We start from the raw sequence: 14,936 nt of genomic DNA, 5'->3' as shown, positions 1-14,936 counted from the left end.
TCGTCAGGAATTGCAAGAAATAAAGTCGGAATTGTGTGAAATAAAGTCAGAATTGTGAGAAATAAAGTCGTAATTGTGAGAAATAAAGTCAGAATTACAAGAAATAGTCGGAATTGCGAGAAATAAAGTCAGAATTACAAGAAATAGTCGGAATTGTGAGAAATAAAGTCAGAATTAAAAGAAATAGTCGGAATTGCGAGAAATAAAGTCGGAATTGTGAGAAATAAAGTCAGAATTACAAGAAATAGTCTGAATTGTGAAATAAAGTCGGAATTGTGAGAAATAAAGTCGGAATTGTGAGAAATAAAGTCGTCAGAATTGTGAGAAATAAAGTCGGAATTGTGAGAAATAAAGTCAGAATTGTGAGAAATAAAGTCAGAATTGTGAGAAATAAAGTCAGAATTACAAGAAATAGTCTGAATTGCGAGAAATAAAGTTGGAATTGTGAGAAATAAAGTCAGAATTACAAGAAATAGTCTGAATTGCGAGAAATAAAGTTGGAATTGTGTGAACGGTCATCAGTATCGTAAATCCTCCAATGTTTTTTATATTTAATTTTTAAAACATGTATGTATATTTATAACACTATACTTAGTATTATATTACAGTTGCATCAAATTACAAAAAAAAAAGAAGTTAACACTGCTGTGACTGCCGTCATCAATCGCTCTCTATTTTTTTCTGCTATAAAGGTTTACCCAACTATGACGACTTCCGCTTCTGAGAAACCCAGAAACATGAAAAGGGTCTATCGTTTACAGAATTAATAAAGTAAATACATTCTGTCTTTACATTTATGATGTGCAAATGTCAGGACGAATGGGTTGATGTGCTCCTCTGTCACTGTTTTTGTTTGTAATTCAGTTGTTTTTATAAATGTATTCTTAGTGGGAAAGTTTCAAATTCGAGCACGGACCATTTAGCATTTTAACATTTCAAGGAAAATCTAAATAACCAATTACAAAGGTTCAAGTTTTCCTAACATATTATTTGACAGCAGAATCAGGTCTCTGTGTACATGGTTTTATTTGAGCTTTATCTTATTAACATCATAAACGAAACTGAGCTGCACTGATTGACTCGAGCACAAAATTCTGCTTGCCTCAAAAGAAATGATGACTGAAATCCAAACACTGAGAGCAAAAGTAGATTTATTGCACAGTAAACTTAAAATCAACGTCAGGAGAATGTAAGCACCAAACACTTGATTTACAACATGAAAAATATGTCTACAAACCTAAACCTGTAATTAACTATTAATAACTACATAAACTTGTTTAGACACTTGTGCACTTCAAAACAGACATAATTTCACTTAATATTGTAAATTCATTAAGAAAAAAAAGTCTTGCATTGGTCCTAAGATGTTCAGAGAACTTGTACGTCACATGAGAGGTTCAGTTAATGACGATACAAACACAGAACATGAGGGGAGGCACAGTCTGAGATCTGGAGTTTAACACCTCAATATTCACAAAACTAATATGTTCTATTAGATATGATCTTTTGCTTTTCTTAAATACCTCACACCAACTGTACTCCACCTGTAGCACAATTACAGTTCAGCCCATTAGTTGGAATAAAATATCATTTGTTTCTCAAAGTTTTTATTTTCCTGAGATGTAACAGACGAGAAACTAAGCCATTTCATTTTAGCTTCGGCCCAGAATAACTGCGTTTCAGAACAGAGGATTGATGTCGGGTCTTCATTCATTCCCGAGGTTTTAACACGAACACGGCGTCGTCCAGAACGTAGTAATCCTTGTACATGTCTCCCTCGCACAGGTATGGCAGGCGTGTGACGGCCTCCAGCTCAAAGCCCATCTTCAGGAACACGTCTGCGCTCAGGTACGTCACCTGCTCTTCCCACGTCTTGCCCTCCACCTTGATGTGTTCCTTGGGTCGCACCCAGCTCCCACCTTAAAGGTAAAGTGCAGTTAGCAGGTCACCATCACAAATTATACTAGGATTACACCACACCTCGAGACATTGCTCAGATGTTTCATTTTAAGACTTTGTCAGGTTTTTGTTCTTAAAACACTCGTGTGTAGGACTAATTTGTCAAGCATCTGATTCCTTGGAATTGGGAGAGAGTCAGAATGGCGAGGGAAAAAAGTTGGAATTCTGAGAAATAAACTCAAAATTGTGAGAAATAAAGTCAGAATTACAGTCAGAATTACAAGAAATTAAGTAAGAATTACAGTCAGAATTACAAGTAATAAATAAAGTCAGAAATAAACAGAATTATAAGAAATAATGTCAGAAATAAACTCAGAATTACAAGAAAAAAGTCAGAATTACAAGAAATAAAGCCTGAATTGTGAGAAATAAAGTCAATTACAAGAAACAAAGTCTAAATTTATGAGAAATACAGTCGGAATTGTGAGAAATAAAGCCAGAATTACAAGAAATAAAGTCTAAATTTGTGATAAAGCTGGAATTGCAAGAAATAAAGTTAGAATTGTGAGAAATAAAGCCAGAATTACAGTCAGAATTACAAGAAATAAAGTAAGACTTACAGTCAGAATTATGAGAAATAAAGTCGGAATTACAAGAAAAAAACGTCAGAATTACAAGACAAAGTCGGAATTGTGGGAAAGTCGGAATTGTGGGAAATAAAGTCAGAATTACGAGTAATAAATAAAGTCAGAAATAAACAGAATTACAAGAAATAAAGTCAGAATTACGAGAAATAAAGTCAGAAATAAACTCAGAATTACAAGACAAAGTCAGAATTGCGGGAAAGTCGGAATTCTAAGAAATAAAGTCGGAATTACGAGTAATAAAGTCAGAAATAAACTCAGAATTACAAGAAAAAAGTCAGAATTACAAGAAATAAAGCCTGAACTGTGAGAAATAAAGTCAATTACAAGAAACAAAGTCTAAATTTATGAGAAATACAGTCAGAATTGTGAGAAAAAGTCAGAATTACAAGAAATAAAGTCAGAATTACAAGAAAAAAGTCAGAATTACAAGAGAAAGTCAGAATTACAAGAAATAAAGCCAGAATTACAAGAAATAAAGTCTAAATTTGTGATAAAGCTGGAATTGCAAGAAATAAAGTTAGAATTGTGAGAAATAAAGCCAGAATTACAGTCAGAATTACAAGAAATAAAGTAAGACTTACAGTCAGAATTATGAGAAATAAAGTCGGAATTACAAGACAAAGTCAGAATTGCGGGAAAGTCGGAATTCTAAGAAATAAAGTCGGAATTACGAGTAATAAAGTCAGAAATAAACTCAGAATTACAAGAAAAAAGTCAGAATTACAAGAAATAAAGCCTGAACTGTGAGAAATAAAGTCAATTACAAGAAACAAAGTCTAAATTTATGAGAAATACAGTCGGAATTACAAGGAACAAAGTCAGAATTACAAGAGAAAGTCAGAATTACAAGAAATAAATTCTGAATTGCGAAAAATAAAGCCAGAATTGTGAAAAATAAAGTCTGAATTACAAGAAATAAAGTCAGAATCACAAGAAATAAAGTCAGAAGAATTACAAGAAATAAAGACCAAATTACAAGACAAAGTCAGAATTGCGAGAAATAAATTTGGAATTACAAGAAATAACCAAACTAAAGTCAGCATGAAACAGAAGTGTTGTCCATAGTGTTTTCTTCAATACTGTGACATATGTTGAAGAGAAACGGCTTCTGGAACAATCCATAAAAATATGATTTGATTTGACAAATTCAGAGCATGTCCTCTCAGGTAATGAGATTTTACCTTTGTAAGCGAGTTGTAGAGATAATGCACCTACTAGCAGACACTCATGAATTGATCAGTAGTTCTGGTTTCAACGATCATCTTACCCGTCTCCACATACGGCTGAAAAGGCAAAACAGCGGCTAAGACGAGCCGTCCCGTTTCTGGCACCAGGGATTTCTTAATGTCTTGCAGCAGCTGAAGAGGCTCGTCGCAGCGGTCCAGCAGGTTCAGGCAGCTGATCAGGTCGTACTGGAAGCCCGTTCTGTGCCATTCATCGATTCCCAACAAGCTGGAGATTCAAAGCACAGACTCACGTTCACCTCAATGCATGAATAACGTGCAGCGCATCATCATTTGGAGGCCGTCTTTACCTGTAATTCTTCCTTTGTAGGTGCCATTTCATGGGCGTGGAGACCTCTGTGGCGTACACCTCTTTAAAGTGACAGCCCATCACTTCTGTGACGCCTCCATCACCGGCTCCCAGATCCAGCATCCGCCGTCCTTTCCATTCGGGCCCGATCTGGAGGAGACGCCGGAACTGCTCATTGGAAAAGACGAACATGGAGCCGCGGCCCAGAAAGCTGTGGACCGACAGGACAGGATCAGATCACGGAGCACTGGTCAGAACAAGCTCTGAAGAGAATCAGGGACGGTTACCCGTTGATTGAGGTTCGAGAAACGACGGGGCTGAGGATGGTGGAGAAGAGCGAATGGTAAAGCTGCGTGAAAAGCCAGCTGGATTTCTCCTCGCTCTTCCGGAGGAACGCCTGCGTCTCCGCGTCCAGGTGGCTCTGAACAAACACGGAGCGAACTCGTTCTCCCAGCAGGTCTGGACAGCAGTGGTACCACTGTGAAGACATTTACACTGAGACTTTAAAATAACTTTAGACAAACATAAATAGTGATGAATGCCAAAATATTAAACATCACAGATGTAGATTTACTGAGTAATCCATTATTTTGTAGATGAGGGTCAAAATGAAAATTTTCACCTGAGATTTGGAGCCAAATTAGAGGAGTGTAAAATGACTTTATAAAGATGGCAGCATCATTATTTTATTTTCACACAGAGATTGGTAGATCTATTAGTGAAATCTGTTGACTTTATCAATCTGTGTTTCATTATATGCCAACAGTGACTGTTCAAACATGGGGAAAAAGCACTTCTTGTGTTTTTTTTCCTCAAGTTTTCATGTCTGTAACTCAAGAAGTGCTAAAGATATCTTAATACCCTTTTAGATTCTGGTTCTGAACAAACTTTTCTTTTGGTTTCTTCATTTTAAAGGCCCTCGATGGTTCAGTCCCAGAGATATGGAGATCTTAATGCGGCTCCATGAGTAAACTGGTGAATTGTGCACATTTTCAGTTTTCAAAAACCAAATGTGGGTCACTTTGCACACAGATAATACCTTTTTCTTTTAAAAAAGAATATCTAAAGAACAAATAATATTGAAACTAGAAATGCGTCTCGTGTTTTTCAGTGGATTTTTGGTACTCGGAGAGTTATGTTTTATGCAATTCTTTTGACAGAGGGAAACAAGATGCATTTCTAGTTTAAACATTATTTATTCTTCAGACATTCCTCTTTAAATGCAGTAAGTATCTTCTGTGTGCAAAGTGACCCACATTCGGTTTTCCATCACTGAAAATGGGTAAAATTCAACAATTTAAACACGGAACTGCTTTGAGATCCCCATATCTATGGGACTGAACTATATAGAGCCTTGAATATTAAGATTTCAAAAGAAATGTTTATTAAGAATGAGAATCTAGAAGGATATTAAGATATCTTGAATACTTTCAGAGTCACAGGCATGCAAACTTTGGAAAAGGGATAATTATGGCACTCGGACAGGAATGTTCTATAGAATTGAGATGATGGAAAAACACGAGATTTCTAGTTTCAACATTATTTGTTCTTTAGATATTCCTCTTTAAAAGAAAAAGGTATCATCTATATGCACAATGACCCACATTTGGTTTTTGACCACTGAAAATGTGTACAATTCACCAGTTTACTCATGGAGCCGCATTAAGATCTCCATATCTCTGGGACTGAACCATCGATGGCCTTTAAAATGAAGAAACTAACAGAAAAGTTTGTTCAGAACCAGAATCTAAAAGGGTATTAAGATATCTTTAGCACTTCTTGAGTTACAGACATGAAAACTTGAGGAAAAAACACAAGAAGTGCTTTTTCCCCATGTTTGAACAGTCACTGTTGGCATATAATGAAACACAGATTGATAAAGTCAACAGATTTCACTAACAGATCTACCAATCTCTGTGTGAAAATAAAATAATGATGCTGCCATCTTTATAAAGTCATTTTACACTCCTCTAATTTGGCTCCAAATCTCAGGTGAAAATGGTCATCTACAAAACAGTAAATCTACATCTGTGATGTTTAATATTTTGCCGTTCATCACTATTTATGTTTGTCTTTCTACAGAGAAAAATATATTGAGCCGGGGGAGATTCCAAATATGTGTTGATTTGACACAGAATGACACAATAGCATCTGGTTTCAAATTAGTAATACCATGGTATTTTGATATACTCTATGGTACTGAAAGTCATGTACCATAGTATTGACATGGTGATCCAGATGGACTTCAAAGAAAGCCATGGTAAATGTACAAAACCTTAAAAATACCTTGGTCTAAATGCAACCACAATAGTGATGTATCAATACCATGGTACTTTGATACAAATATACTATATTGAGCTCTAATGGATTCATGGTACTGCCATGGTAAATGAACATATGGTATCATCGAGGAAAAAAAAACGCGTTTAAACGTCGTTTCTTGTTCGTAAATCTCTCAACAACAGTTACTAAGTGAAATACGCTAAAGTTGAGGAGCTCGACTCACCTGCTGGGCTTCATGTCCAGGTGTGTCCGTCTCAGTCACCATGTTCACGAACAGAGATCGAGCCAGAGGACTGCGAACATACTTTCCAGTCCACATCCTTCGCATCGCCAGAAGAAAATACACGTAAAACAGCAGCCAGGCGAGGAAGAGCAGCGTCCTCATCTGCAGATGACACATAGTGACAGTGTGTGAGTGAGTGTGAGCCGAGAGAACAGATACTGCTGCAGAAACATGATCAGCCCTCTGACAAACAAACTAACCTGAGGGTGTGGTGCTGTTTACACACACACATCTTTCTTAAGTATAATCTGAACGACAAACACATTTGGCACAAATCTGCTGAGTCCCTTTGGAGGAAAAAAAAACATAAGTTACACACTTCCTGAGTGTGTTACATTTAAAAGAAGCCGACAAATCACGTGACCCGTCATATGCGACACTACCGCTAGGCGGCGCGTGTTCGTGGCTCTTTAACTCGTTTTTTTAAATATTAAATTAGGGGTTTGTTACTGAAAAAAACACAAGGACAAATTACACACTATGAACACACAAAAATTGACCATAAGAACGTTAAAACTTATGCAAAACGAAAAATTATGGAAAAAGAAAAATACATTTAACACATTTAAAAACCTGGATAATATTTCAGTTTTACTTTCTGTATTCTAAAGACAATTATTTTACTACTGACATCCTTTGTTTTGAACAGAAATAAATAAATCTGCATAAAATTGTGTATAGAAATTATATATATATATATATATATATATATATATATATATATATATATATATATATATATATATATATATATATATATATATATATATATATATATACAGTACAGTCCAAAAGTTTGGAACCACTGAGATTTTTAATGTTTTTAAAACAAGTTTCGTCTGCTCACCAAGGCTACATTTATTTAATTAAAAATACAGTAAAAAACAGTAATATTGTGAAATATTATTACAATTTAAAATAACTGTTTTCTATTTAAATATATTTGACAAAGTAATTTATTCCTGTGATCAAAGCTGAATTTTCAGCATCGTTACTCCAGTCTTCAGTGTCACATGATCCTTCAGAAATCATTCTAATATGCTGATCTGCTGCTCAATAAACATTTATGATTATTTTCAATGTTGAAAACAGTTGTGTACTTTTTTTTTCAGGATTCCTTGATGAATAGAAAGTTCAAAAGAACAGCATTTATCTGAAATACAAAGCTTCTGTAGCATTATACACTACCGTTCAAAAGTTTGGGGTCAGTAAGAATTTTTATTTTTATTTTTATGAAAAGAAATTAAAGAAATGAATACTTTTATTCAGCAAGGATGCATTAAATCAATCAAAAGTGGCAGTAAAGACATTTATAATGTTACAAAAGATGATATTTCAAATAAACACTGTTCTTTTGAACTTTCTATTCATCAAATAATCCTGAAAAAAAATATTGTACACAAATATTTTGTACAATTGTACACATTAAATGTTTCTTGAGCAGCAGATCAGCATATTAGAATGATTTCTGAAGGATCATGTGACACTGAAGACTGGAGTAATGATGCTGAAAATTCAGCTTTGATCACAGGAATAAATTACTTTGTCAAATATATTTAAATAGTACACAGTTATTTTAAATTGTAATAATATTTCACAATATTACTGTTTTTTACTGTATTTTTAATTAAATAAATGTAGCCTTGGTGAGCAGACGAAACTTCTTTTAAAAACATTAAAAATCTTAGTGGTTCCAAACTTTTGGACTGTACTGTATATATATATATATATATATATAAAGTTTCCATATAAATATTAACAGTCATGTTTCATAGATTTCTGCACTGATTACCTACGCTTAAAATGTGGTCTAATCACAAAACTATAAGAAATTTGGATAAGAAATTTAAATCTTGTGTGAATAAGAAACTAATGTTTTCTGAGAATCCATTAGAAAACAGACAGACAGACAAATATGCATCAGATTAAGGTTATTAAAAGTTAAAACGCTGTACTCCATATCAGATATCGTCTACAAAAATGATCTATATAGGTTACTCTGTACGATCTTTGCGCGCACCTGCAGATGGCCATGCGCGTTCATATGTCACTGTGCCGAGCGCGCGCCACGTTTGGTTCCTCCTCCTGCGCGCGCCCCCGAGGAGACAAGAACACTCAGACCAGACTGACACCTGCGATGAGATACATCCTAGACTGCGTCTTATTCAAATAACTTTAAACCTTTAAAGAGGAAAAAGAGAAAAATAAATAGATGATCTACATTCACTGACAGACAAAAAAAAAAAAACCCTAAAAGAACAAGAGTTGTCGTGCTTTACTGACTAAAGATGCTCACAGACATGATAGAAGGAGAATTTGATATGAAAGAGGAAGAACCATGGTATGATCATCAGGATCTGGAACATGGTGAGTGTGACTGTCGTTAATTAGGTGCATGTTTATAATACTTTTAAATGAAAATATAGTCTAGATCGTCTTATTTTGTTTGCAATATATTAACAAGTTAGTCTTCATTTAATTATGACATCTAATTTGTTCATGAAAACCTAATTAAACTCAAAACAGCACTGGAGACTGAAGGAAATGTTTGTCTCTCCACCACATCCTGTGAGATGAGAGGCTGAAATCAGCTGTAATGAGAATCAGCAGTTACTGATGTGAAATCTGAAGCTTTCTCAGTTTCCTGAGTTGTGAAATCAGATGTAGCAAGATGAAGAAACTGAAGTGACAGCTGTGACCATAATGTCTGCAGATTTACAGATACTGATGTGCACAGATTCAGTTTCACACACACACCGATCAGACATCATGACACTGACAGGTGAAGTGAATCACACTGATCATCTCTTCATTAGTGGGTGGATATATTAGACAGCAAGTGAACATTTTGTCCTCAAAGTTGAAGTGTTAGAAGCAGGAAAATGGGCAAGCGTAATGATTTGAGCGAGTTTGACAAGGACCAAATTGTGATGGCTAGACGACTGGGTCAGAGCATCTCCAGAACCGCAGCTCTTGTGGGGTGTTCCCGGTCTGCAGTGGTCAGTGTCTATCAGAAGTGCTCCAAGGAAGGAACAGTGGTGAACCGGAGACAGGGTCATGGCTGTTTTGACAGCAACACAATATTAGGAAGGTGGTGATAATGTTATGCCTGATCGGTGTAGATGTTCTCCTCTCTGTGCAGATCTTCATTTGGCCGCTGAACTGGGAAAAAATTTACTGGAGCAGAACAGAGACTTAGAAAAGACTCTCCAACAGATGTATGAAACCAACCAGGAACAGCTACAGGAGATAGAGGTAGGTCCATCCAATCCATCCATCTCACCCTCATGTTGTTCCACACCCGTAAGACCTTCATTCATCTTCAGAACACAAATTAAGATATTTTTGATGAAATCCGATGGCTCAGTGAGGCCTGAGCAATGACATTTCCTCTCTCAAGATCCATTAATGTACTAAAAACATATTTAAATCAGTTCATGTGAGTACAGTGGTTCAATATTAATATTATAAAGCCACGAGAATTTTTTGGTGCCCCAAAAAAACAAAATAACGACTTATATAGTGATGGCCGATTTCAAAACACTGCTTCAGGAAGCTTCGGAGCGTTATGAATCTTTTGTGTTGAATCAGATTCGGAGTGTTATGAATCTTTTGTGTCGAATCAGATTCGGAGCGTTATGAATCTTTTGTGTTGAATCAGATTCGGAGTGTTATGAATCTTTTGTGTCGAATCAGATTCGGAGCGTTATGAATCTTTTGTGTTGAATCAGATTCGGAGTGTTATGAATCTTTTGTGTCGAATCAGATTCGGAGCGTTATGAATCTTTTGTGTCGAATCATGATTCGGAGCACCAAAATGGCTGAAATCACGTGACTTTGGCGCTCCGAATCATGATTCGACACAAAAGATTCATAACGCTCCGAAGCTTCCTGAAGCAGTGTTTTGAAATCGGCCATCACTATATAAGTCGTTTTTTTTTTTTTTGGCGCACCAAAAATATTCTCGTCACTTTATAATATTAATATTGAACCACTGTACTCACATGAACTGGTTTAAATATGTTTTTAGTACATTAATGGATCTTGAGAGAGGAAATGTCATCTATGCAGGCCTCACTGAGCCATCGGATTTCATCAAAAATATCTTAATTTGTGTTCTGAAGATGAATGAAGGTCTTACGGGTGTGGAACGACATGAGGGAGAGTAATTAATGACAGAATTTTCATTTTTGGGTGAACTAACCCTTTAAGCTAATATAATTAATACAGACGAGGGAACCTGAACCTGTCAGATTTCAGTCTAACGTTTTTCCTCCTGTATTCAGTATCTTTCTAAACAGGTGGATTTGCTGCGGTCAGTAAATGATCAGCACGCTAAAGTCTACGAGCAGCTGGATTCAACATCACGAGACCTGGAGCTGAAAAACCAAAGACTGGTGCTGGAGAACAGAGCGGCCCAGATGAAGATCGAAGGGTAGGACTTCAAAAATGACTGTAAATGAGGTCATCGAGCCGAGAATAAAATGCTTTAAAGGGGTGATTGATTATGATTTCATTTTTTTAACTGTAGTTAGTGTGTAATGTTGCTGTTTGATCATAAACAACATCTGCAAAGTTACGACGCTCAAAGTTCAATGCAAAGGGAGATATTTTCTTTTACAGAAATCACTTTTTAAACGGCTGGGTTTAAGCTTCCTAGGTTAGTGACATCACAAACCCTCAAATTTACATAAATCCCGCCCCCGAGAACACACAACACCATTACTGACAATCCTCATTTTGGCTGCGTGAGATTCTCCAGCTTTGTTGTTGTTGAGCTGTTAAAGCTCCGCCCTCTTCTGGAAAGGGGGCGGGAGCAGCAGCTCATTTGCATTTAAAGGGACACTCACAAAAATGGCGTGTTTTTGCTCACACCCAAATAGGGGCAAATTTGATAAGCTATAATAAATGATCTGTGGGGGATTTTGAGCTGAAACTTCACAGATGCATTCTGGAGACACCAGAGACTGATATTACATCTTGTGAAAGGGTCATTATGGGTCTGTTTTAAATGAAGCGTCTCCTCACGCAGGCTCACAGAGACAGTGGACGGGCTGCAGACGCAGGTGGAGGAGCTCCAGAGAGACGTGAAGAAGCTGAAACAGAGCCGGTCCAGAGCACACCTGGAGCAGCATGATGATGTTCAGCATCTCAAGTGTCAGTTACACAAGTACGTTTGTGCACGTTTTAAAACCCCGCTGTGTTTTGTTTTAGGTCAATGAAAGGGTTAGTTCACCCAAAAATGAAAATTCTGTCATTAATTACTCACCCTCATGTCGTTCCACACCCGTAAGACCTTCGTTCATCTTCAGAACACAAATTAAGATATTTTTGATGAAAGCCCCAGAAAGGTAGTAAAGACATCATTAAAGTAATCATGTGACTCCAGTGGTTTAACCAATTTCATCAAGCGACACAAGTGCTTTGTTTGCGCAAAAAAAACATAATTTACCACTTAATTTACAAAATATTAATCTCTAATACGCATTTCTGCTTTATCACACATAATTATAACTTTATATCTAACAATTATGACTTTATAGCACATAATTTTTGACTTTACACAACTTTTTTCTCAAAATCGAGACCTAATGTGAGCTTTTATCTTTCCGTGACAAGAACGTTTTTTATACATTGTTTATACGTTGTTGTTTTTTTCTGAAATGTTTCAGTTGGATGTTGATCATTTTTTAAATGTTACGACTTTCAACATTCAAAATATTCAAAAGTAACATTACCATAATGTTTGAAGAATGATCAAATGGGATGTTCCCCTAACGTTCACATAACCAAGTAAAAAAACTGGACATTTGAACATTTTCATAACATTAGCAAAACGTTCTTAGAGCATATTTTTGTTAGCTGTGCAGATACAGACTAATGGCTCTGGTTTCTACCATGCTACATTTATTTCAGGTCCTTTTCCCATGAGCACTCCATTCCCAGCAGCTGCTGTTCTCTGAAGCGGGAGGAACAGGATGAGTGCTGGGAGCTCTTGCGCTCGACCCAGTCCCTGCAGGCCCAGCTGCGCACAGAGCGCGCTCAGAGAGAGGCTGCGGAGCGGGACGCTGATGTTCTGGCGCAGGAGCTCAGCGAACTGGAGCCAAAGGCAGCGCTGCCTGGGAGTCTATAAGAGCCGGCTGGCCGAGACGGAGGCTGAAGTCGAGGAGCTCCGACTTCTTTTGTGCTCGAGCAGAAACAACCTGTCCCTCCCATTGGATGAGGAAGTGGGTGTGGCCAGCCACAGGGGGCGGAGCCTGCAGAGCTGCAGCAGTGAGAGGCATCATGGGATCTCTCTGCTGAATGAGATGGATGCAACAGTACATCACCCTGAAGGAGAAATACGACGCGCTTCTGTGCCGCTGTGAGGATGGGATGTTGACGCAGAATCAGGAAGCTGTCCAAACACACACACACTCTCGGGACGAGCAGCCCGCATACAAGGCCCTGTTCCATGAGCTTTTCACCTTAATTCAAAAGAGCAAAGAGGACCTGAAGGGAAACAGGACCAAACCCATTCAGGTTGAATGAGGCACTGCTTTGCATTTTCCATTAGAAATGTGTGCTATAAATTAGGTGTAGAAATAATTTTCACAAGAAAACGGCAAGTAAAACGTTGAATTAAACATGACATTTTTAAGTGTTTTCTGGTAAAACTTAAAAAAAAAAAAAGTGTAGTGTAGTTAAACTTAGCTTATTCTTACAGAACCAGTAAAGAGACTTTAAACAAATTTAGAAATTTATATAGTGACTGTATGTAAAACATTTCTAAATGTTATCGTAAAACAAATTGTTGCTTCTGTAAACTGAAAAGTACAGAGCCCAGCACACGACATACAAGAAAAAAAAGTAAATCATGCTTACGCGACTTACTATTTCGTTCCCTCGATTTGCTAAATCATGCGCTCCACTTACTATTTCATTCCCTCGATTTGCTAAATCATGCGCGCGACTTACTATTTCGTTCCCTCGATTTCATAAATTGTGCGCGAGACTTACTATTTCATTCCCTCGATTTGCTAAATCATGCGCGCGACTTACTATTTCGTTCCCTCGATTTGCTAAATCATGCGCGCGACTTACTATTTCGTTCCCTCGATTTCATAAATTGTGCGCGAGACTTACTATTTCATTCCCTCGATTTGCTAAATCGTGCGCACGACTTACTATTTCGTTCCCTCGATTTGCTAAATCATGCGCGCGACTTACTATTTCGTTCCCTCGATTTGCTAAATCATGCGCGCGACTTACTATTTCGTTCCCTCGATTTCATAAATTGTGCGCGACTTACTATTTCATTCCCTCGATTTGCTAAATCATGCGCGACTATTTCATTCCCTCGATTTGCTAAATCGTGCTTACGCGACTTACTATTTCGTTCCCTCGATTTGCTAAATCATGCGCGCGACTTACTATTTCGTTCCCTCGATTTCATAAATTGTGCGCGAGACTTACTATTTCATTCCCTCGATTTGCTAAATCATGCGCGCGACTTACTATTTCATTCCCTCGATTTGCTAAATCATGCGCGCGACTTACTATTTCGTTCCCTCGATTTGCTAAATCGTGCTAAATCATGCGCGCGACGACTTACTATTTCATTCCCTCGTTCCCGCGCGACTTACTATTTCATTCCCTCGATTTGCTAAATCGTGCGCACGACTTACTATTTCGTTCCCTCGATTTGCTAAATCATGCTTATGCGACTTACTATTTCGTTCCCTCGATTTCATAAATTGTGCGCGAGACTTACTATTTCATTCCCTCGATTTGCTAAATCATGCGCACGACTTACTATTTCGTTCCCTCGATTTGCTAAATCATGCGCGCGACTTACTATTTCGTTCCCTCGATTTCATAAATTGTGCGCGAGACTTACTATTTCATTCCCTCGATTTGCTAAATCATGCGCGCGACTTACTATTTCGCCCTCGATTTGCTAAATCGCGCGACTTACTATTTCGTTCCCTCGATTTGCTAAATCATGCGCGCGACTTACTATTTCGTTCCCTCGATTTCATAAATTGTGCGCGAGACTTACTATTTCATTCCCTCGATTTGCTAAATCGTGCGCACGACTTACTATTTCGTTCCCTCGATTTGCTAAATCGTGCGCACGACTTACTATTTCGTTCCCTCGATTTGCTAAATCGTGCGCACGACTTACTATTTCGTTCCCTCGATTTGCTAAATCATGCTTATGCGACTTACTATTTCGTTCCCTCGATTTCATAAATTGTGCGCGCAATTTACTATTCTGGTCTCTCAATTTACAACAAACAATTTAACAA

General features: G+C 37.3%; 2 protein-coding genes across 3 annotated transcripts; one reads left to right on the top strand and one right to left on the bottom strand.

Annotated features, from left to right (window-relative positions):
* Positions 1 to 1,134: 1,134 nt before the first annotated feature.
* mettl9 (methyltransferase like 9) lies at positions 1,135 to 7,007 on the bottom strand. 2 transcript variants are annotated; one of them, XM_048171142.1, is made up of 6 exons: positions 6,846 to 7,007; positions 6,586 to 6,747; positions 4,367 to 4,557; positions 4,081 to 4,290; positions 3,814 to 3,998; positions 1,135 to 1,919 (listed from the first exon to the last, which is right to left on the bottom strand). In XM_048171142.1, the coding sequence occupies exons 2-6, from the start codon at positions 6,745 to 6,747 to the stop codon at positions 1,711 to 1,713; spliced, it is 957 nt and encodes a 318-aa protein (XP_048027099.1). In that variant the 5' UTR covers positions 6,846 to 7,007; the 3' UTR covers positions 1,135 to 1,710. The 2 variants fall into 2 exon arrangements, with proteins under 2 accessions (XP_048027099.1, XP_048027098.1); XM_048171141.1 differs by lacking the exon at positions 6,846 to 7,007 and having other exon boundaries at positions 6,586 to 6,777.
* Positions 7,008 to 8,625: 1,618 nt separating this feature from the next.
* On the top strand, positions 8,626 to 13,542 carry cdr2b (cerebellar degeneration-related protein 2b). Its single transcript, XM_048171578.1, is given in 7 exon segments — positions 8,626 to 9,012; positions 9,788 to 9,900; positions 10,932 to 11,080; positions 11,678 to 11,815; positions 12,562 to 12,763; positions 12,765 to 12,962; positions 12,964 to 13,542. Coding segments are annotated over 7 exon segments (1,092 nt in total). The 5' UTR covers positions 8,626 to 8,933; the 3' UTR covers positions 13,177 to 13,542.
* Positions 13,543 to 14,936: the final 1,394 nt, after the last annotated feature.

This window comes from Megalobrama amblycephala, linkage group LG20 (assembly GCF_018812025.1).
Source record: "Megalobrama amblycephala isolate DHTTF-2021 linkage group LG20, ASM1881202v1, whole genome shotgun sequence".
In the NCBI taxonomy this organism is placed as follows: Eukaryota; Metazoa; Chordata; class Actinopteri; order Cypriniformes; family Xenocyprididae; genus Megalobrama; species Megalobrama amblycephala.
The sequence above is the reverse complement of the archived record's forward strand: the minus strand, read 5'-3'. Positions and strand labels throughout refer to the sequence as shown.